The sequence below is a fragment of the Mastigoproctus giganteus genome, chromosome 12, assembly GCF_048544385.1.
Source record: "Mastigoproctus giganteus isolate SK-2022 chromosome 12, ASM4854438v1, whole genome shotgun sequence".
Lineage (NCBI taxonomy): Eukaryota > Metazoa > Arthropoda > Arachnida > Uropygi > Thelyphonidae > Mastigoproctus > Mastigoproctus giganteus.
The window spans coordinates 38,069,328-38,093,868 of record NC_143586.1 but is presented as its reverse complement, the minus strand read 5'-3'; the positions used below and the strand labels follow the sequence as shown (position 1 = coordinate 38,093,868).

Genomic DNA, 24,541 nt, shown 5'->3' with positions numbered 1-24,541 from the left:
GTAAAATTTTCTTTCTCCATTCCTAGTGGAAATATTCACCCCCAAATTAGAACATTATTTCCTTGAAAAGCATGCCTCTAAAACAAAGTTCTAAAGACATCACCTTGTGAAATCATGCTATAGATAAATTAAATTTATTTTTCAATATCTTCAGCACTCTTCATTCAGCCATTAAATTCAAAGTAGAAATAGAAAACAACAGGACCCCTCCCTACCATTCCTGGACATTATCTAAAAAAGCTAAAGAAATTCAGATGGCTATCTATAAAAAAATCTTACAGATAAGTCTCATATTAAACTGCAACTTGACTCTTCCTTTCTCTACAAAAACAAGAAAACACACACACACACACACACACACACACACACACACACACATACACACAGTAAATATTGGAGTTGAGCTATCGGGTGTAATAACCATGGAAGAAACTAAGTAAAAAATCAATTTATCTGAAATTAAAAAGGGCATAATTATTGTAAGAACCTAAAGCTGTGGGTCCTAGGACTTTAACTACATCACACACACACTATATAAACTAAATTAAAATAAGATATTTGCCAGTAGCATGGCAAACCAGTAGAGTGAAAAAAAAAAAAAAACAACTTAGCCAAATAAAATAACATAACAATAACAGAAAAATATATAGGGGTGGGTGCCATCAAGGGGACACCGTTAAATTCATTTTAATTGGCTTAATTTTCTAAATAATTTTAGTAACATTGCTTCAACACTACCCTCTTCTTCTTTATCCCACCCCTATATCTTTTTTTGTTATTGTTATGTTATTTTATTTGGCTACCCAATACAACACGGGCCAACCCAGAACAATATCTGGCATGACCATGCGTTGCACGCTTGCACATATGGGCTATACCAGCAGACAACCCCTACGGCATCCTCTCCTAACCAAGGTTCATTGGCATAAAAGGCTCGCCTGGTGCAGAGGGCATGCAAGTTGGACATTTAGAAGGACTGGAAGAAAGTGTGCTGGTCAGATGAGTCACGTTATTTACTCCACACCGTGGATGGTCGCGTACGGATTTGGCATCAACATGAGGCTCTTGATCCATCATGCATGGTATCAAAAATGCAGGCCGGTGGAGGCAGTTGTATGGTGTGAGGTATGTTTCACTGGCAGGAACTTGGACCCATGGTGCATGTGGAACAATGTATCAGTGGTCTCCACTATTGTCAACTGCTTGCTGACTGTGTACACCACGCTATGTTACACTTTTCCCGAATGGCAATGGTGTCTTCCAAGATGACAATGCGATGAGCCATCGGGCACTTGTTGTAGGAATGGTTTGAGGAACACAGTTCTGACTTCCAGCATATCAAATTGGCCTCTGAACTTCCCCCCCCCCCCGATATCAATCCCATTGAGCACTTGTGAGACACTACGGAAAGGCATATCAGGCATCTGGATACACCAATCACCTCCATACCTGCATTACATACAGCTTGGTTGGCCATACCTCCCGAACGCTTCTGACATCTTGCTGAATCAATGTCACGTCGGATAGCTGCTGTACTGAGGGCAAAAGGAAGAGCTACAAAGTATTAGGTAGGTGGTCATAATCCAGTGATCACTCAGTGTGTGTGTGTGTGTGTGTATATATATATATATATATATATTGATTTATTTTATGTTAACTTTTGCTCTACAGTTTTTTGCCATACTACTGGCTTATGTTTTATTTTTATATTAATTATCGGTTATATCTGGGCAACATGTGGAGGATGTGCATTCTGCTACCCCTAATGATAGCTTAATATTTATTTATTTTCTTATTTTATGTTATTACATTCTAACTTTTAAGCCATTATTTAAATATAACTCAGTAATAGCAGTGGGTTGATATGTAAAAAAGCAGTGCCTGTGCCACCATCTATTCTCCTTTTTCTGTTTATATAAGCTGGCTAAGCTTACATTATGTCAGTGGTGTGGCTCTGCTCTAGAATGCTATCTGTTCTATAGTTTATTATTTGCTGCATAAAAACCACCACTATGCAAATCCTCTGCATTTGTGGATCAATTGGAGGAGGAAGGGGTGGTTTGGTCCTTCGATCTGTTCACATTTCAGACGATTTGTATGGCGACTGAAATGCAGTGATTTCATGACCATCACTGGCCTCATGGTCCTCTGTCGATATGGGGCATAATGGTCAGTCTATTTTTTTTCCTTTTAGTAGTTCTTTTTAGTCCCTTTTGGTGATATTTCATGTCTTTTGGAACTAGTACCTTACAAGGGGGATACCGCTAAATTATTATACAATTGGCAATAATTTAAATTTAAATTATTATAAATTGGATTTAAAGTAAAGCTCAATTATTTTGGGGCCATTCAGCTATGTTTTCTGTCTAGTTACCTCTACTTCCCCTTCCCCGTTGATTTATTTTTTATGTTAACTTTCACTCTACAGTTTTTTGCCATACTACTGGCTTATGTTTTATTTTTATATTAATTATCGGTTATATCTGGGTATCATGTGGAGGATGTGCATTCTGCTACCTCTAATGATAGCTTAATGTTTATTTATCTTCTTATTACATTCTAACTTTTAAGCCATTATTTATTTTTATTATATATATATATATATAGGTCAAAGAAACTCTCTACCCATCTTTCATCCTATTTCAACAACTTGACACACTGTTGTTGAAAATATAGGGAATTCCATGGCCTTAAAACAGTCTTTCCAAAGGCAACTTCACTTTGTCCTGTGTTGCCTTCAAGTTGGTTAACAGCATCCCTCATATTGTAAAGTTTCCGCCACACACAACGAATGCATAGCTGTTTTACTGTCATAATTTTTGAAGTTGTCTGTTCAACCATAAGTTGGGAGGAAGTTCCTCCCGAGATAATATGCCTTGAATATAGTAATAAACACCTGGTCCAGTGGCTGAATCAGTGAGGTTTACTAGGAGTAGATATATACAATGCTGATGTGGTCAATGTTATTGCAGTGCTTTGAGTGTACAGGGGCATTATCCATAATGAGCAGCATCTTGTATGCAAAGGTTATCTTCCTTGCCATTCAGCCTCAACAAAAAAAGATTATAAAATGTTCTTGTTTATACTCCGGCATGACCACCAGGTCAGTGGAGTTTACAATAAATCAATCAATCAATACAAATGTTAATCGTATTTAGTAGTCACGGGATTGAACCCCGGTCCACTCAAAGAGCGTGTGCTACTGCACTCGCACTCTTCACCGCTCGGCTACGTTAGGCCCGATTAGTAATCATTCCTAAAGTACCTGATTAGTTATGCATGTTCTTATAAGTTACCTGATGAACAGGCAACACATTCTTATTCAGTCCTTTTAATGTACTTGGGTTGAGGTAATGGTAATATAGCAATGGCTTGAATTACAGTCACCTGCTGCATTGCCACACAGGAGAGTAAGCCTGTCTTTTACTGACTTGAAGCTCGATACGATCTTCTCTTTACTGCTGTACATACTCAATGGCATCCTCTTTCAGAAAAGGCTAGTTTCATCAGCATTAAAAACCTGCTTAGAGCTATATACCTTTTCTGCAGCAATAGCTTCAATCTCCTGTGAAAACTTAGTTGCAGCAATTTGATCCATACTTCCTGCTTTACCACTCACTTTCAGATTATGAATGTCATTCAATAAATTTATCAAGAACTCTTGATAAATTACTCTAAGAACTCTTAACACGAATGTTCTTAGATTTTCTGAGCCTTGCTCTAATCAGTGTTGCTAAGCTTATCTTTCTTGTTGTTTCTATGTTGTATGTACATTAAGGGCAAGATGCCCTTAATGTACTAAAATCCAGTGATTGAGAAGATCTCAATCACTGGATTTTCTCACCTTCACTGTTACTTTGGCAGGAAGAGGCGTTACATACTTAGCAGTATCTTGTTTGCATTCTTCTTAATATAAAATATTTAAGGGCAAAGGCCTCATGCTACGAAGTAGAATGATTAACATATAGGTTAGTGTAAAAGCATCATCTTAACATAGCCATCTACTAAAGTAGTTTAATTAAATTGGCTATATTTCATATTGTGAATGCCTTCACAAGTTTCCGTGGTATTGTACTACCTCGAATAAGTAACACTTCACCAGCATAGAAGACTACTGTTACTTATTTTCAGCGGATACCACCACCCAGATGGCACCGTTCCACAGCTTGTTGGCTTCTCTGTGGGTGGGTAGGTACCCTGGTGTTGCAATAGTGACAACCCAGTTATGAAGTATAACTTCACAATATGAGATGCCTGATGGCATGGAGTAATATACACTATAAAATATTTAAGGGCAAAGGCCTCGTGCTACGAGGTAGAATGACTAACATAGGTATCTTCTCTAAAAACTGTTTTTAACCTACCTTGCGTGTTCTGTTTTTAGATAATTTAAAATAATTTGATGCAAATTTGCTGCTCAATAAAATCATTTTAAGTTGCAATGAAACACCTAAAATACCTTCTATTTACTGCATTATTATGTCTAGATGGTAGCCAAACATGTTGTGACAAATCGCTACTCACCACAACACTGCAATTTCAAACAGTTCCTGATCTTTTAACAATTAGTCATTCAAATTAGTATTTTAGTAAGCAAGAATGGATACATGACTGTATTTTTAATGCTTGAAATGGGGAAAAAAGAAAATGCAAAAATTAATACTAAAGTGATAGTATTAATTTTGGAAATTAAAGTAAAGCCAGTCATAAGACAGCTGAAGAGCATAAATATATACATAATGACAATACAAAATGATATAAATGAATGTACTTTTGGGGACTTTTTCTTGACTCATTAGCAAAAACACTTTTTTTTTTTTTTAACAGTGAAGGCAAATTGTTTACAGAGGTGCCTTTTATTAAAAGGAAACATGATTACATGGATAATTAATTTAGATAGTAGTATACTAATTACTTACCAGTTTACTATCAAGATTTAAACTGTAATAAGATGTATAAACTTTCTTCATTTCTTCATAGACCATAAACTGAAGAGCACCATGGGAAACACCAAATATTCCTGGAATAAAACCCTACAAAGTAACAAAAATAATAATAAAAATAAATATCAATTTATTGGTCAAAGTATAATTACAAAGAACAAGCAATAATCAAAGACCATCCCTGAATGGTACAGGGGCTAGAGAGATTACCAGCTAAAGCATGATACATCTATATCACACAACAAAAAAAAAAAAAATAAATATAAATAAAAAAATAACCTTAAAACAACAATAAAGAAAGTTAACAGAACATATGCACAAGAAGACAGTAAAACTAAAACAAGCAATTAAGCATATTTATCAAATTCTAGGTGGGGAGTGTGCCGCTAAGCAAGTATTTACAATCTTACCTAAAAATTATGTATCAAGAAAAATGGGATGAGTCAATGTTAAGAGTCTTAAGAAGGCAAACTGAAGGATAAAGAAAAAGTTCTATCAAGGGAGTGTTTGGAAGCAGAGCAAGAGAAGCCATTAATCTGATGTTTTTGGTAGCACATGTCAATTCCATTTTGTCCTAGGTGGAAGGGGCATCCAAACAATGATATAGTTTGTAGAAAGCAACCATACTTGACCTGGATTATCTTTGAGATGCTCCAAGTAAAGTTACTTTAGTAAATTAACAGGCCATTACTTTTATTAAAGTGACTACTCTTAAAACTTAAGTATTTTACTTAAAATAAGGATATATATTTTAAATTAACTGTAGGCAGAAATAAAACATTTACAACAAAGTTGTAAACTTTTCAGGTAACAGTGACTGCACAAAGTGTAAACATGAATTTATATTACTATTGGCTAAACATTACATCCCTACCTGCTGTTAAATGTTTACAAATTCTCAAGCTGCTCTATATGAAATAAATTTAGCACTGCTTCCTTTACACAAATCCATTAAATAGTATGAATCAGAGCTGTAATACTCAATATGTTCTACGTTGATAATAATATTAGTAAATTAATAAGAGGAGTTTACCTCAATATAGTACGTGGAACACTTCCGTATGATACCCTCCAGAAATTAAAACGGAAAAAACGAAAAAAATCGACAACTTACCGGTACATTAAAGTAAAATATAAATAATTAAATAATTTAAGTAAAATATAAATAATTAAATAATCAATTTAACACAATTCAAAATCAATTCAAAACAATTCAAAACAATTAAAATTCAAATTAACGCAATTAAAAGAATCTAACGAAAATATTCAAAACGATTTTCCTTCCTGAAGCTGACAATGCTTTTCGACCGACTGTCGTGATCACAGGAATGAAAATTACCGAATCAGGCTAAACCTGCAACTTAAATAGTGATTATATGTCTTCGCGCATGCGCGTAAAGGTCCACGCATCGGAGATCAAATATGGCCGCCGAACATTAACAGAATTCTCGTGTAATTTAATTTCAACGGTTTCTGCAATTAATAGTCGCGTATAATTACGTTGAACGTTAAGTATTTTGGCCTCGTTAAATAAAAAAGTATGTTTTTCGTTAATGGCATGAAACGCTAATTCTGACGCTGCTGAACGAGAAGCACGAACTGAGGCTTCGTGTTGATTTACACGAATATTAAGAGAAAACCGCGTCGAACCCTGGTAAGACGAGTCGCAATCACCGCAAGAAATGTTGTATACCAGATCATTAATTTGTGTTGCGAACGCGGAAAGAACCGAGCGATTGTTCAGTATAGTGTGTAACTTCCGTATAGGCCTAGCTATAATTTTAAATTCAGTATCTTTAAAGAATCTGTTAAGTTGTTTGTGCCACTGTTCAACATATGGTACAGAAATAAAGTATTTTTTGATATTACTATTGTTGATTGGTGTAGTATTTTTTATCCTATCCTTAGCTTGTACCCTAATTCGATTTATTGTGTTAATGGGATAACCCCTGTTCAAGAATCTGCTAGTTAATATTTGTATTTCTGAGTCCAAAGCAGAATCCGTCGTTGAATATTTATAGGCATTTAGAAATTGATTAAAGATAATCGATCTTTTGTAGGTGAACGGGTGGTAGCTATTATAATGAAGAAGCATACCGGTGTTTGTGGGTTTTCGATAGATGCTAAATTGTATTTTGTTCGAGTCACGGGTAAGCGTGAAATTTAGAAAGTTTAATGACTTAGTATCCGTATCTTCACTTTCCAATGTAAATTTGAGTCTAGAATGAATATTATTAAACGAATGTAAAATGTCTTGGATAGTACTACTATCAGTAATAACTAGAACATCGTCTAAATACCTCCCATAGTATGTGATACGGGGACGAAAAGGTGTCAAATGTATCTGCTCAATCGTTGAGAGATAGATCTCTGACATTAAGCCACTCAGGCTCAAACCCATTGGTAATCCAAAAATTTGTTTGTACACCTTGTCTCGAAAGGTGATGTAGTTAGCCTCAGCTAATAGTTTAATTAAGTGAAAAATTTCCTTAATGGGCAGCTTCGTATAATTAATCGGTGTCGAGTTTTTATTTAACATATCCCAAATAATATCTAATGTGTATTCAACGTTTACATTCGTATATAATGAGGTAACATCTAATGAGAATAAATTATCATTGTCGCCGAGTCTACAGTCTTTAAGATTATTAAATAATGTATCGTAATTCTTAATCCCAAATTGTATAACCTGTCTAAAAGGTTTTATAATATTATATACATGTGTGGCTAAAGCTGAAAATGCCGAGTTCCTGTAGGAAACAATAGGTCGAATCGGAAATCCGACCTATTTTATATTTTACGATTTTATATTTTACTTTAATGTACCGGTAAGTTGTCGATTTTTTCGTTTTTTCCGTTTTAATTTCTGGAGGGTATCATACGGAAGTGTTCCACGTACTATATTGAGGTAAACTCCTCTTATTAATTTACTAACAAATCCATTAAATATATATAAGGTAAATTCCAGACATTATCGATCCATTGCAGGATGAAAGACTCAACAATTCATGTTGAGGGAAATGGTTATGAGGTTATGGTCCAACAATTCACATTGGACCATAATCTGCCATGATAGTCCAGTGTGGATTGGTAGATCAACTGCATTTAGAAGTCAGGGGCTTGGTCAGAGCATGTGCTACTGCATTCCTGACCACTTGGCTACAGAGGCCATTATTATATATATATATTTAACTATTATGAAATAATGGAAAAGTAGCAAAAGGAAGAGTAAAAATGTATATCAGATCAGATTAATGCCATCAAATTATTGATTAAACATTACAGCAGTCTGTAATCTAATTACTACTGCAAGAGTGTATATGTACAATACAAGTGTTGAAAGTGTCTTCAGACCAGAAGAGCAGATGTATGATAAGACTAGAATAAAAGTATAAGAGTATAAAGCGAGCCATTAGCCAAAAAGAACCTATAAAGACTAAGATAGCCTGAGCTGGTTTACTTTTCTATACACTATAAATAAACATTTAATTTGAAATAAAATAATAAAAATATAAAATAAAATAATGATTATGAGGTTAATTATTAATAATAGGATACTTTGAATGGTATGATGACAAGGGCTAGCACCATTCAATATATCCAATCAATAATTAGTAAGGTTATCTGCCTGTTTAACTAGGTCCAAATTATCAAAATTATAGGCATATCAGCAATTTATATTTAAATTTAACAGCAAACAGGCAAAATAACAGCTACCCCTTTGGGCTAGATGTTATTTTGCCTGTTTGTGTTAAATAGAACTAAGATACCATAGTATACAGCAATATGGGATCTTATTTTATATTATTTTAGTTGGTTTCACTTTATTTTACTTCATTTTATGTTATTTATTTTACCTCATTTCATGTTTCTTTTAGTTCTTGATTTTTATCTTATTATCTTCATGTGTATACCGCAGATTCAATAATAACAGCCTTCTCTTATACACAATGCACTTTCAATATATATATATATATATATATATTTTAGTCAATTTTATTATATGGTATCTATCTGTAGGGAATTAAGTGTGTATGGACCAAACTAACAAGTTAGTAAAAGAAAACTAGCTTTAGTCTGAAAGGCCTAAATACTAAATGCGAGGGCTAATAATAGAATGTAAAGGAAAATAAAATTAGAATAGTGAATAATGAAAAAATAAAAATAACATTAGAATAGTGAATAATGAAAAAATAAAAATAACATTCTTCCACTTGGTCATCGGTCTGCTACTTCTTCATGGGCTTTGAGCAGACTAAAAGAATGTCTCGGGCATAACTGTTTCTGTTATCGCCATTCCAGTTTTGCCCGAATTTAATTTTAGATGATTATATATAAAAGTGATTATAAATGAGAAGAGATAATGTGTTAAATTTAAATTTTGTAAAAATAGTGTCAGAATCAGCAAACTGGGATAGGTGACAAAGCCCAACAGGTATGTATCAGATTAAATGAGAATAGGCCCTTACTTCCTTCTTGTACCGTGGTCAGACTGAAAAAGAGATCAAATTCCTGCCTTCTGATTGTTTTATGTGTGCTGACTAAATGATAGTGTGCAGCCATGCATTTCATTGACTATGGTGTGAGGGCGAATTGCTGTAGGCAATATGCCCTATGTCAATGCAAACGTTCTGATGGCCTTGAGAGGGTTTTAGGATGTTTATATGAATTAGTGGTGGGGTGGTTCTTGTTGTTGTTGTTAAATTTGTTGGTGCATCAGCAACTTAGGCTATAATGCACTGATTACTGTCTAATATCTTCTTAGTTTGTCTTACGTGTGATACGGTTCATATATTGTGATATTTATTTTCATTTTATATTCATGATCATTTTAGGAAGAGAAAAATATCATCCATATCCTCACGATCTCCTAGAACACACTGTAATGATAACTGGCTGGAGATATGGAAATGAGAGAAGAAAGCAGTTTTCCGTTCTTTCAGATATAACGGGCATTCCAGGATGATATGTTTTACTATTAATAAACATAAGCAGTTGCTGCATTGTGGAGGATCATCTTTTGTTAGTAGGTAGCTATGAGTGAGGAATGTATGACCAATGCATAATCTGGCTAGGATTGTTTCTTCCTTTCTGTTTCATCTCAGACTGGATTGCCATTGCTTGGGTTCTCTCTTGATTTCAAGAAGTTTATTATTTGCTTGATCTTGCCACATGCATGTCCACTGTTGTTTATACATCTGTTTGATAATGGATTTATGGTCAATATAAGGAGTCCTGAAATTAGATGGTATCACATTTGTGGCACATTTAGCAGCTAAATCTGCCTGCTCATTTCCTGGTATTCCAACATGTCCAGGGATCCAACAAAATATTACTAGCTGTCCATGTCTGTGAAGTTCTAGTAGCTGTGCCCAAATTTTTTGTACCAGCGGATGACTAGGGAAGAATTTACACTGTAGAGCATTAACAGCATTTAACGAGTCCGTATATATGATGGATTTGGTATACGAGTCTTCTTTGATATTCTCTAGGGCATTTCCGTATTACAATACCGTATAATTCTGAGGTATAAGTACTGCATTCAGACGGAAGCTGTCTGGAGATGGTGATATTTGGTAATACTACAGCAGAACCAACTTTACTACCAATTTTGGATCCATCTGTATATATTTGATTGAAAGTACTAAACTCAGAGGAGTGGGTCATATGAATTTGCCTAATGTTGGAATCTGGAAGGTTATTCTTTCCCCATTGCTGAAAGTGTCTATCAATATGTATCGGGGGCCATTTGCCATGGCTGTGTTTCCATGCTAGTATCCTGAAGTATGTTAGTAAAATTCAGGTCCCAACTTGTGTTAAGAGCTTGAAGCCTAATGCCAGATGGTTTATTGAGCCGTAGTTTACTTTCATAAAGTTTACTCCATTTGGGCATAAATAGATATTGCCATATGGGATGATGTGGAAGACTGCTGATTTTGGCTGCGTAATTTAGTAACAGAACTTGTCGTCGAAGATGTAGCAGTGGCTCATAGGCTTCAGTATAAAGGCTTAAGATTGGTGAAGTACGAAAAGCCTCCAGTGCAACTTGTAGGGCACTATGAGGTACGGGATCAAGCCATTTCAGTGCACTCGGTCTGGCCGAGTCATATGCAGGAGACCCATAGTCTAACCTGGATCTAATCAGTGAGCGATATAGCTGTAGTAACACGTAGCGATCTGCGCCCCATGACATAGAAGAAATTACTCTGAGAAGGTTTAGTTTTCTAAGACAACTTGTACGAATATGTTTTATATTTTCCAGGAAGTTTAATTTTTTTTTATCAAATATTACACCAAGGAATCTAATACTAGGCTGGAAAGTAATACGATGAGAATCTAACTTTAGATCTGGATCAGGATGTAAAGAACGTTTGCGACAGAAGTGTACGGCAGTTGTTTTTGGTTTTGAAAGTCGATATCCGTTGTTTTTGGCCCAAGACACTATTTTATTAATGGTACCTTGTAGTTGTCTTTCAATTAGTTGCATATTTTGAGAGTGACATGAGATGGCAAGATCGTCAGCGTATAGGTATGCGTCAACTGTATTAGGTATACACTTGGTTATTGGCATCAATCCTAATTGCAAAGAGTGTGGCACTCAACACCGAACCTTGGGGAACTCCCTCTTCTTGTACATATGCTCAAGACAATGATGAATGGAATTGGGTCTGAAATGATCTATTGCCTAGAAAGTTCTTAATGAATATCAGCAGATGACCCCGAAGTCCACATTTATGTAAGTCCTGAAGAATCCCATATCGCCAAGTTGTATCGAAGGCTTTCTCTATGTCTACGCATATCATGACTAGGTGCTCATTTCTGAGGAAAGCGTTCCGGATATTTGTTTCTGCTTTGATAAGAAGATCAAGTGTTGATTTTCTTCTCTGGAATCCATGCTGGTTTGGACTTAGAATGTTTTCCGTTTCTAGAAACCATGTCAGTCTAGCGTTAACTATTTTTTCCAATGTTTTTCCCAGACAACTGGTTAGAGAAATAGGGCAGTAATTTCTGGGATCTGTGTGGTCTTTTCCTGGTTTCGCGAAAGCTAACACATAAGAATGGCACCAGCTAGCAGGGAAATACTCCTCTAGAAAAATTCTGTTATACAATTGTAATAGGGCAGTTAACGAATCCTCACTTAAATGACATATCATGGTGTAAAAAATTCCATCGGGGCCTGGAGTACTGTTCTTCAATCGGGAAAGTGCACTGCGCAATTCAATCATGGTCAGAGGTAGGTTATACGAATATGGGACGGCAGTATTAAATTTTAGTTTGTATTTTTCTGTCCGGGATTTTAACAATTGAAATGCTGGTTCATATGTGGCAACAGCTGAAAGTGTTTCAAATGAAGTACCTAAGACATTGGCAATACCTACAGGTTCAGAAATTTCTTTCCCTCTTACAATTAGAATAGGAGAAGTTGTTTGCGAGTATTTGCCATTAATTCGTCTGATTTTTTTCCAGATTATAGAAGTATCTGTGGATCTGTTTATGGTGGAAGCGTAACGTGCCCATGCTTCTTTTTTACTCTTTCATCTTATATGACGAGCTTTAGCTCTGGCTCTCTTAAACTGTAGGAGGTTGGCTGTGGTTGGATATTTTCGAAACAGATTCCAGTACTTATTTCTTTCTTTTTTTAGCATTGTTGCATGCTTCATTCCACCACATTTTTGGATGAAGCCTGATTTTGGATGAAGATTTTGGAATAGCAACTTCCGATGCTTCCATTATTTTTCGTGTAGTATACCTGACTGCAGAATCAATTGAGGGTTGTAATGACGGAAGTATCTATTCGAGCTAGTTCCTGGTATTTAGTCCAGTTCGCCTTTTCAAATTTCCAGGTTGTCTTAACCTCTCTCTGGGGAGGAGAACTTGAGCTGAAAGTACAGATAATAGGAAAGTGATCGCTACCACAAGGGTTATCAGATAACAGTCCAGTCTATAATAGGAAATATTGCTGGGGAGCATATTGAAAGATCAATAGCTGAACTTGAACCAGATGGAGAGTGTATGTATGTGTGATCACCAGTGTTTAGAATAGTTAGATTATGTTTATCTAAAAATTTTTCTATTATCTGTCCTCTAGAGTCAAAATGTTGGGAACCCCATAGGGGGTGATGGCCATTCCAGTCACCCATAATACAAAAGGGAACAGGTATTTGCTTAACTATATCATCTAAATCATCAAGGCTGTATGTATGGTTTGGCGATAGACACAACGAAACTAATATTACTGTTATACCAATGGTGACACGAACTGCAACTGCCTCTAAAGATATTTGCATGGGGATAGGTCTACAGGGAACTACAGAGTTCACTATGACTGCTACTCCTCCACGAGCTGAATTAGAGGAACTTCTATCTTTTCTATATATAGTATAATGCTTAATTGTCATAGACACTGTATTTGTGAGATTGGTTTCTTGAATGCACACTGCAACAGGCTTATATTTACTTAATAGATCGTAAAAGTCATCTACGTTACCACGGAGCCCACGGCAATTCCACTGAATAACTGTACTCATTGTTTGGTTTTAACTGGTGTCTGCTAACATCCGTGAAGTAGTCTGCTTATGCCTGTCTATTTTTCCCTTTTCCTTCTTTGAGAATACTGGTCTGCCTGTGTCGATGTCATCTTCTGGATGAATTTCAAGAATTGTATCGTCATCGCCTGCTTTTTCATCGATGTCCACGGTATTGGATCTCAGTTTGTATTTATCACTTCTTTCAGAGCTCTTGATTTGTTCTTTCTGTTGCTGTTTGGGATTCTTATCTGGAGGAACTGTTACTGGTGTATTTACTTCTTTTGTTACATATCTGGAGGGAGAGTGTTCCTTTGATGAAGAAAGTACTGATTTAGCCCAACCAGATATAGAGATATTTGGAGGGACTGAGCAGTCAGTTTGAGTTGATATTGAGCGTAGTTGTTGAGTAATTGATGCATACGTAGATGATTTAACAGGAATTGTAAATTTTTTTTTGCCTCTTGATATGACACCTTATACTCTATTTTATATTTCTGAATATTCTTCTCTCGTTTCCATTGATCGCAGCCCTTAGAGAAGGCAGAATGATTTCCATGGCAATTAGGACAGTTTTGAGTTTCCTTGTTACAATCAGTATGTGTGTGTTCTTTAGAACCACAAGCAGCACAAGTGACTACACCTCTGCATACCGTTTGTGAATGACCAAATTTTTGGTGCTTGAAGCACCGTACCGGATTGGGAATGTATGGTTTAACATGACATCTGAGGTATCCAGCCTTTATAGTTGTGGGGAGAATTGGTGTTTTAAAAGTCAGTATAACTGTCCGAGTAGGGACAAGCTCTCCATCTCTTTTGATCAAAATTCAAAATTCTTTTGGCGTGGATTACATTTTGGTTGTTTAATTCCTGGACAAGTTACATTTAGGAGATCCCATTCTGATATTAGCCCTTTAGAGGAGTTCAAGGTGGCATGTGGGGGTAACCTTTGTGGAAATTCCACCAAAGGTAGAAATTTTCAGGAGTCTCTCTGCATGTCTATGTTCATTCATCTCCACTAATAAATCTCCAGATCTTAATCGACGAACCATTTTTGGAGGGTCAGCCACATTTTCGAGACATTTCTGAATCAAAAATGGAGATAACTTACTCAGTGGTTGGTCTGTGGAGGAATGCAATATTAAAAAGAGAGGAGCAGAATAATCTGTCCCTTCTTTTTTTTTTTTTTGTCTCTTGGCATGGGATGGGTTTAAGTCATGATCTAGGTCATGCCTATCTAGATCTGGATCAGTAGATCCGCAGCTGGACTGTTTTGTGTTTTCCATTACTGCTCCTTTTAGCCCTGGGAGAGTGTATTTCTTCTCTCAGACCTGCCACGTGGAGGCAGGAGCGGTGCCACCAGTGACCAAGCGATAAAGAGATTAATTGTTAGTGTGTTAATAAGTTATTCCTATATACAAAAAGAAAGGTGTCTTGCCTTTCTGTCAAGTGAGCTAACTTCTTTACTTCAGAAGTGCAAAATTAAATAACTTCAGAAAAATAACACTACTCTATAATCAACTGCTCTAAGTAAATCGCTTTCAAAATCGCTATAGTCACTCGCTTGGCACTCGGGGCCAAAGGGGTGGTTCTGATGGTGGAAGGAACACATATGAATAAAATGATGTATTAATGCAAATACAAGAGGTGTTAATATAAATAAAAAAAATATATATATAGGAAATGCTATCCTCTGGACAACGGCCGGTATAGCTTTTCTAAGGCATAACGGCCCATGTATGTCTGAGGGGATAACTATATACAATTTACAGCCTCCTTCAATGTGAATTTTCACCCTGTATTATAAGTGACAGGTTCAACCTGTCACTTATGCTTTTATTATTCTAATATTTGGGGGATTACGTTTGGACATCCGGGTTACTGTGGTCAGACGATGAGCCTCGTCTGAGCACAATAAACCCAAGAATCAAAAAATGGGAAGTCATTTTTCAAGGTAATAACCTTGATCTTAGTCTGATGAAGGTCACCAGTTTTTAGACAACCAAGTAAAAATGGGTCACTGGCCATTATTGGTGCTATCAAGTGGTAGTTCTAAACAGGTTCAGAATATTTTCAATAACCGTATTGGGATTGGTGTGGTGTAGGTTGAGGTTTGCAAGAATGGCCGCGTTAACATGTCTTATGTAATTGGCAGGTATATTATTCTTTGAGAATATCTATCAGGTTTTTTTTATTGCTTCCATGATGTTATCTAGATTATTACAGATGTATATTATCCTGTTTGTTTGGTTTAATAATAGTTTTGCCATATACAGTGGATTTTGGTTATTTGGGGCAAATCTTAAAAAACAAAAACCAACTGAGAAAATAGCCATGGCTTACTTCGCTTAATTGGGACAGCATGCTGTTTAATCGGGGCAGGAGACCGCAGCACTAGAGATTACTGTACAATTGTCTCCGACGATACCACGTGGTTTGGTCGAAGTTCTGGAGGTCACAACCATAAATCAATAAAAAAAAAATTAGCAGTCACCTGTTTATTGGGCTTTTCTGTTAATGAAATCTATCATAAACGGATATTAAACTCTATCTTATTGAATTTGCAATAATACCGACAGCTGGAATTTGTGGGTTATTATGGTGAAATGTGTTTACACTTCCACGAAATCTTCAATCATATAAAAAAATTAATTTTAAGATCTTCTCTTCATTCCTATTTTTAAAGATTTGTAACTCGTTACTCCGTTCTCACTTGCGTGTATTGTGTTACTTGCAATTTGTGTGTGCAGTGTTCTTTGTTATTGATTGCTTACCTTTTTACTGTTTTAAATTTTAACCCCCACCCACAAATGTCAGTGAACAGAAATGTCAACAAGTTCGTATGTATATATTACAGTACATATTAATTATTCAGATTTTCATGTATCATTTAATTGGTAAGGTAATAAAGGGTAAATTTCTGCTTAATATATCTTTGCTTTTATAGCCTGTGGATAATATTCCTTCTATTTTCGCTAATTAGAATCGCTGTTTAATAGAATTAAAATTCAATTCACAAACGTGATCACAATGACCAGCGCTTACTACACATCGTATAGTGAACTGTACTTTACTATGGCGAGTTCGTTGTAACATGATTTGATTGTACACTGAACCAATTGTAAAGGGGGGGGGGTACATTGTATTTTTAACAATTTACGTGAAACTTCGGATAATTGGGGCAGTCGCTTAATCGGGCCAAAATGCACTAGTCCCGATGTGTCCCAAATAACTGGAATGGACTGTATATGTTTAGCCAAATTGCTCTCCCAGTTGGTAAATTTTATAGTTGGGAAGCTAAAATGGTCTCTCTTATTGTAATGTTGAGTGTAAACATTGCCATTGGTGATAGTCATTTGGCTGTCAAGACAGAGCCTGTAGGTTGTTATCCGGATTGGTGCATTCTATGTTTAAGTCTTCGGGATAAATTTCCTTGGCTATGATGTTGAAATTGATAACCAGGACATTAATGTATCTGTAGAATATAATTTATTCTTTGATGTTGTTTTCAAAATAGTGCAAGTAGAGGTTGGCTACGGTGCAAGAACTACTGGCCCCCCATAGCCACTCCCCTACTCTGCACGTAGATGCTGTCTCCCATAAGTACACAATTGTTTTTGACACTAAGATTAATAAGGTCGAGCCAATACTGTTTATTACATTCTGATAAGTTTCGTAGTAGTATAAAAGAACTTTTTTTGAATTGTCATGTGAAATACTGGTGAAAAGGTTTTTAAAATCGTATGAGTATAGAATGGTATAGAGTATAGTATATGAGTATGATTCTATTGTTTTTGATGTACTCTAAATATTTCTTGTTATTGGTGATAAATTTACTATTAGTGAGTTGGTTGGCTATAATTTTTTATTTGGCCTCCATTAAATTGTTGGATGATTTTATATAGCTGTTCCTGCCAGAGGTGATGAACCTTTTCCCAATCAATATACAAAAGGGTATCTTGTATTATCTATTTTTATATGTATAGCTATAAGATTTTTGGTAACGTACCTAGGTGCAGAGTTGATGATCTTATATGTATTACTGTGGTCCGAGAATCAAAATTCCCGGACCACAGTGCGGTCAGATGAGGCTTGTTATCTGACCACACTGTAACCCAGATGTCTAAACATAACCACCCAAATATTAGAATAATAAAAGCATTATAAGTGACAGGTTCAACCTAATTTGACCTCCGGGTTTATTGCGCTCAGAGGAGACTGTCTGACCGCACTGTAACCCGGTTGACCAAAAATTCCGTCCCCCAAAAAACAGAATCTATTAACTGGCAATTTATCAAATTGCACTAAACTCCCAACAACAGAATAATCCCACTTAAGGTATAATTCTACACACACATTAACCATTCATATCTCTTTGGCAAATTACAAACACAGAATAAAACTTAGAGATACAGGGTGAAAATTCACATTAAAGGAGGCTATAAATATGTATATAGTAATCCCTCAGACATACACTGGTTGTTATGCCTTAGAAAAGCTATACCAGCCCTTGTCCAGAGTACAGCATTTCCTATATATATATTTTTTCATTAACATAGTTCTTTTCTTTATATTAACACCTCTTGCATTTGCATTAACACATCATTTCATTCACATGGTTCCTTCCACCATCAGAGGAACTCCCCCCCCCCCCACTAACTCATATAAACATCCTAAAATCCTCTCAAGGCTATCAGAACATTTGCATTGACATAAGGCATATTGCCTACAGCAATTCACCATCACACCATAGTCAATTAAAAGCACAGCTGTGCACTATCATTTAGTCAGAACACATAAAACAACCAGAAGGCAGGAATATGATCTCTTTTTCAGTCTGACCACCACAGTACAAGAAGGAAGTAAGGTTGTTGTTATTTGGTTTTTAGGATTGATTGATTGATTGATTGATTTTAGTTTTATTGGCGCAAAAACGACTAAGATTATACTGCGCCAAGTATCAATTAAAAGATCAACAATATAAATTCTGGTAACCTTTAAAAAGGTTACCTCGTCAAATTGTTATTTCTATATATAGAGCAGTATAAGTTTAAAAGTAAATGATCCAATTTATATGTTTGTATATATTAATAGCTTGTAAAAACTTAAAAACTGCTGACATGTGGTCGTTGTCTGATAAAATCTGACTGAGTGTATATGGCTCAGTCGGATGAGTAAAAGCGGTAAAATATATATTGCGAATATTGGTAAAATTAACGCAATCTATTAAAATATGCTTTACAATTTAAATGGTGTCGCAAAACTCGCACATAGGAGGGTCATCCGCCCTCAGCAGAAAACAATGTGTCAGATGAGTGTGTCCTATGCGGAGTCGGGCAAGAACAACTTCCTCGCTCCGATTCCTGCGCAGACCGGACTGCCATGTTTCAATTACAGACTTTATTTTGTATAATTTATTTGTTCTCTCTCTATGCCATAGTTCTTGCCATTGGGAATATATATTTTCTCGTATTATTTGCCTGTAGTCTGTATAGGGGACTGACAGGCAACGATTATTAGTGGGAGCTGCTGATTTGGCTGCAGTGTCGGCCAAATCATTTCCCTTTATCCCAATGTGGCTAGGAATCCAGCAGAAGCGAATATCAAACTTGTATTCATGAAGAGAATGTATCTTCTGCTGAACCCAAGAGAGAGAACTGGATGAGAGTTGTCTCAGAGATAAAGCCTGTAATACTCAAGGAATCAGAATATATTATTGACCTTTGGCACTGACAAGTTCGAATGTGATCCAAGGCTAACTCTATAGCATGCAGCTCTGCAGTGTATATGCTGGATTCAGGAAGAATCTGCTGAGATATTATAGTGTCCGGGAACACAACAGCAGATCCAACGAACGATTCAGACTTCGAGCCGTCTGTGTAGACGGGCAGGAAGTCTGAGTTCTCAGCTTGATGTGCAGAAAAGAGCTGCTGGTAGACAGATGATGAGTTCTCAGACCTTACCCATTTTTTAAGGGAAAAGTCGCACGATGGAGTATGAGCATGCCATGGTGGAAGAGTTTCTTTTGGTGTTTGTGCAACCTTGTCTACCATGATGTTAAACTCTCTGAGTAGCTCTTGGACACTAATACCAAAAGGTCGGTTGGCAGTCTGACGGGTATTATATAAGTTTTCCCAACGTGGTTCAAAAACGGATGTCCACGTAGGATGGTCTGGCAGGGATTTCAACTTTAGAGCATAGTTTAAAGACAACTGCTTACGTCGAAGCGATAACGGTGGTTCGTTTGCTTCGACGTATAAGCTCTGGACAGGAGATGTTCGAAATGCTCCAGTAGCGATACGAATAGCCTGATGGTGGACAGGGTCCAGCCATCGGAGGACACTATCTCTAGCTGAGGAGTATACCTGGGACCCGTAGTCTAATTTGGGTCGTACAAGTGCACGGTAAAGCCGTAGTAGGGTGCATCGATCTGCTCCCCAACGCGTTGAGGAGAGAGAGCGGAGGATATTGAGTCCCCTCGTGCATTTTGTACGAAGTTGACGAATATGTTCGAGAAAAGTCAACTTTTTATCAAACACAAGTCCCAAGAATTTTGTGTCTGACACTACTGGAATAACATTTTGTCCGAGCCTTAATTCAGGTTCAGGATGAAGATTACGCTTGCGACAAAAGTGTATGCAAACGGTCTTCTCCGGCGAGAACCTGAAGCCATTAGCAAGTGCCCAGGAATTAAGGCGATCAATGGCCTTCTGCAGTTGTCTTTCAATAACCCTCATGTTGCATGACTGACAAAATATGCTAAAGTCATCAACATAGAGGGCACAGTTTACAGTTGGAGGAAGTTGTTCTGTGATGGAATTGACTTTGATGGCAAAAAGCGTGACACTTAATACTGATCCTTGTGGTACTCCCTCCTCTTGGCTGAAGGGACGAGAGAGTGAGGATCCCACACGAACTTGGAAAGATCGATTGGCTAAAAAGTTTTTAATAAATATGGGGAGTTGCCCCCTGAGGCCAAGACTATGCAGATCTTTTAAGATGCCAAATCTCCAAGTTGTGTCATACGCTTTCTCCATGTCAAAGAACATCGACACCAAGTGTTAACGTTTTAGGAAAGCATCCCGGATGGGTGCTTCCAATCTAATAAGATGGTCCAAAGTGGACCGGTTCCTTCGGAAGCCGCACTGGATGTTGGAGAGAAGGTCATTTGATTCGAGATACCATATTAAACAACAATTAACCATTCTCTCCAGGATTTTGCACAGACAGCTGGTCAGAGCAATAGGACGATAATTGGTGGTGACTTTTGGATCCTTTCCTGGCTTAGGAAAGGCAAGAACGATTGCCTTTTGCCAGGAGTCCGGAAACTGCCCTTCAATAAAGATTCTGTTGTACAGAAGGAGCAGACAATCCATAGATTTTGGTGAAAGATGTTTAATCATGTCATAATGGATGCCATCTGGTCCAACAGCACTTGCTTTGGAAAGAGCGAGGGCTCTTTTCAGTTCCTGAATAGTAAAATCCCCATTGTAGGGATAGAGGCCCTTGGACTTAAAATTAAGTGCTTCTCTTTCCAGTTTATGTTTCAGGACCAGGAACTCTGGGGAGTACGAGGATGTTGCGGAGATGTTAGAGAATGTTTCCCCAAGAGCATTGGCTATTGCAGTTGGATCTGCAATAGCGCATCCATTATAATCTAGGATTGAAGAAGGGTGGGATGTATATTTCCCCTTCATTTTCCGGATTTTATCCCAGACTACCTTAGAGTTGGTAGACTGGTTAATAGATGATGTAAAACGGATCCATGATTCCTTTTGACTCTGACGACGGATGTAGTGTGCTTTGGCTCGTGCACGTTTAAAGGCTATAAGGTTGGTCGTGGTAGGATATCGGCGGAATATCCCCCACGCTTTGTTTTGAGCCTTTTTTGCTGCTGTGCATTGTGAATTCCACCAAGGTTTGGGAAATGGTGGAAACCGGCCAGATGTTTTTGGAACTGTATTCGCAGCTGCTTGGACAATATTTTCTGTGATGTACTTAACTGCATCATTGATAGGCTCTTGACTGACTGTGCCAAGATCAAAATTTGCCTGATGTTGGAAGGCAGTCCAGTCAGCCTGATCAAACTTCCACCATGGTAACCTGAAGGGAAGACATGGTCTCCCACTGTGTAACAAGGTTATCACAGGGAAGTGATCACTTCCGTATGAATTCTCCTCCACTTCCCAAGTGAGTGAAGGGAGCAGAGAAGGGGAGCAGATAGAGAGATCAATGGCAGAAAAAGTACGGGTAGGCATGTGGAAGAAGGTGTTTGTTCCAGTATTTAGAAGGGAAAGGTCATTGTCATTGAGCATATGCTCTATGACTCGTCCCCTTCCGTTGATGTTAGCACTACCCCACAGGGTGTTATGTCCATTCATATCCCCGAGAAGTAAGAAAGGGGGAGGCAACTGCGTTAGAAGATCATCAAGGTCTGCCTGGGAGATGTCAGTCCCAGGTGGCAAATTGACAGAGCACACAGTTAATAAAAATCCCACTGAAAGGCGAATTGCAACAGCCTCTATGCTGGTTGTAATTAGCAAGGGCTGCACTGGGGTCTGGTTACCCACAAGGATAGCCACTCCCCCATGTACAGAGCCATCCGCAATTCTATCCTTTCGAAAAACTGTGATGTTGTGCATGGTGGGATCATCATTTGCCTTTAGATATGTCTCCTGCAAGCAAAAGCAAACTGGCTCGTGCTTTTGCAGGAGGGCCTTGATGTCATCAATATTTCGCCGGAATCCACGACAATTCCATTGTAGGAATTTAGCCATTATTTTGGCTTGGTGGGTCCATCAGGCGGCTTCCGAGGTGCTGAGGGCTTACTTTCATCAGTCTTGGATTTGTCTTTTTTGGGGAAGAATGGACGCTGTCCCGTGTCCATTTCCTCCTCCGCAAAGAGTTCCAAAACTGAATCTTCGGGTACCTCCTTTTGCTCCACATCCATCTTTTCTTGGGTACTAGTGGGGAGTTCCCCTTTTTTATTCTTTTCTTCCATAGTTACCTTTGGAACTTGAGGAGCGTTTGGAGGTACCGATATAGGAGTGGCAGCTGATTGGTCCTTCTGCGCAGGTTTTTGAGAACTTAAAAGGTAACGCGCGATGGGAGTGAAAGACTCCTTTGGAGGAATGGTCATGTCCGTCTGAGTTCCGACGGAACATCTCCCTGCTACCTTCTGGGCGTAGGTAGGTTTGTTGATATTCAGGGGTTTGACCGATTTCCTTGCCTCCTGGTATGATATATTTAGCTCTGCCTTCAGCCGTTGAATTTCTTTTTCTTCTTTCCACCTCTGGCATGCTCGTGAATAGGCCGGGTGTTCGCCTTCACAGTTAATACAGGTGGGTTTTGCGGCTGAACATGCTGTTGTTTCGTGGTCCTTTGCACCGCATCGAGCGCATGCAAGGACTCCGCGGCAGGCCATTTGAGAATGTCCGTACTTCTGGCATTTAAAACACCGTAAAGGATTTGGAACGTACGGACGCACTGAACAGTTGATGTATCCAGCTTTAATCTCGTCAGGAGGTTTAGGAGAGGTAAAAGTCAGGATAACGCTCCTGGTTTTAACAATTTTTCCATCCCTTCGCGCAGTGATTCTCTTGACGGCAATGACTCCCTGTGGTTTTAATTCGGAGCAGATTTCCTCCTCGGTTACGTCAAGAAGGTCCCACTCCGAAATGACACCTCTCGATGAATTGAGTGTTTTGTGTGGTGTCACTGTTATAGGGATACCTCCGATTGATGTTACTCGGAGTAGATGTTCCGATTGCCTGTCATTTTTAGTTTCAATTAAGAGGTCTCCAGAACGGAGCCTCTTAACTGATTTGGGAGAACCTGCTAACCCGTCTAACCCTTTTTGAATAAAAAAGGGCGACATTTTGCCAATCGGTTTTTCATTGGTGGAATGCATAATGAGAAATCTTGGGACAGGCCCTGATGATGATGTTTCAGTTCGCTGCCTCTTTGTCGCAATAATATTATCTGCCTCTCCGTCTATGTTTTCAGATAGGGACCGGGTTGGGGCCCCTGAAGGAATATGTTTATCAGGATTCATGGGAGTTTTTAAATGGTTCAGTGCCCGGGCTCCCCACCCACCACAGAGCCCAAAGGGACGCCCACTACCCGGCATGCAATAAATGCGCTCGGGAGTGGGACGCCAGGGCTACCCAGACACTATACCTGCACCGCCGCCAGCCTGAATCCCGTCCCTCGGACCATGAGGGTAGGGGCGTGGCATTGACACGGTTGACCCTCGCAGGCGAGCCTACTAGCCGAGCCTTCCAGGACCACCCGTCTTCTCGAAGCAGGGGCCAAAGTGGTGTATTGAAGCTGGGCCCCTCAACCACCAGGATCCCCCTTTCCGAATTTCCACGGGTCGCAGCGCACGGCAAACACGCCGGATTCCATTGATGTAAGCCTGGAACCTGGGCTGTGGGCATTGGATCCCAGTGACGCTAGTCTGGAAGTCCAGCAGTGTCACTGGGAGGTCCCCTCACCACGTACAGGTGCCCACATCGAGGGGTGGTTTTTAGGAGCATTAGCAACTAAGGCCATATTGCTCTGGGGATATGCGGTGGTCATTTCCTGACCTTTCTGCATCCTCCATATTTGGTGGTGATGGGCTCGAACCCCAGTCTAATCAAGAAGCGTGTGCTACGCAGTGCTGCTCCTTCCCACCTGGCTACGGAGGCGCCCAGGAAGTAAGGACCTATTCTCATTCAATCTGATGCATACCTGTTGGACTTTGTGCTGCTTATCCCAGTTTGCTGATTCTGACACTATTTTTACAAAATTTAAATTTAACACATTATCTATTCTCATTTATTATCACTTTTATATACAAATCACCTAAAAATTAAACTCAGGCAAAACTGGAATGGCGATAACAGAAATGGGTAAGTAGGAGAAATTCTTTTAGTCTAGCTATCAGTCTGCTCAAAGCCCCTGAAGAAGTAGCAGACCAATGACCAAGTGGAAAAAAATGTTATTTTCGTTTTTTCATTATTCACTATTCTAATTTTATTTTCCTTTACATTTTATTATTAGCCCTTGCCTTTAGTATATAGGCCTTCC

At 38.2% G+C, this 24,541-nt stretch overlaps 1 protein-coding gene across 1 annotated transcript in view; it reads right to left on the bottom strand.

The window, feature by feature from the left end:
• LOC150076906 (solute carrier family 25 member 32-like) overlaps positions 1-24,541 on the bottom strand; it is a 110,073-nt gene that overhangs the window by 52,525 nt on the left and 33,007 nt on the right. The window contains exon 6 of the mRNA XM_090385726.1: positions 4,920-5,033. Coding sequence (XP_090241852.1) covers positions 4,920-5,033 — 114 coding nt within the window. The remainder of the gene's footprint in view (positions 1-4,919; positions 5,034-24,541) is intronic.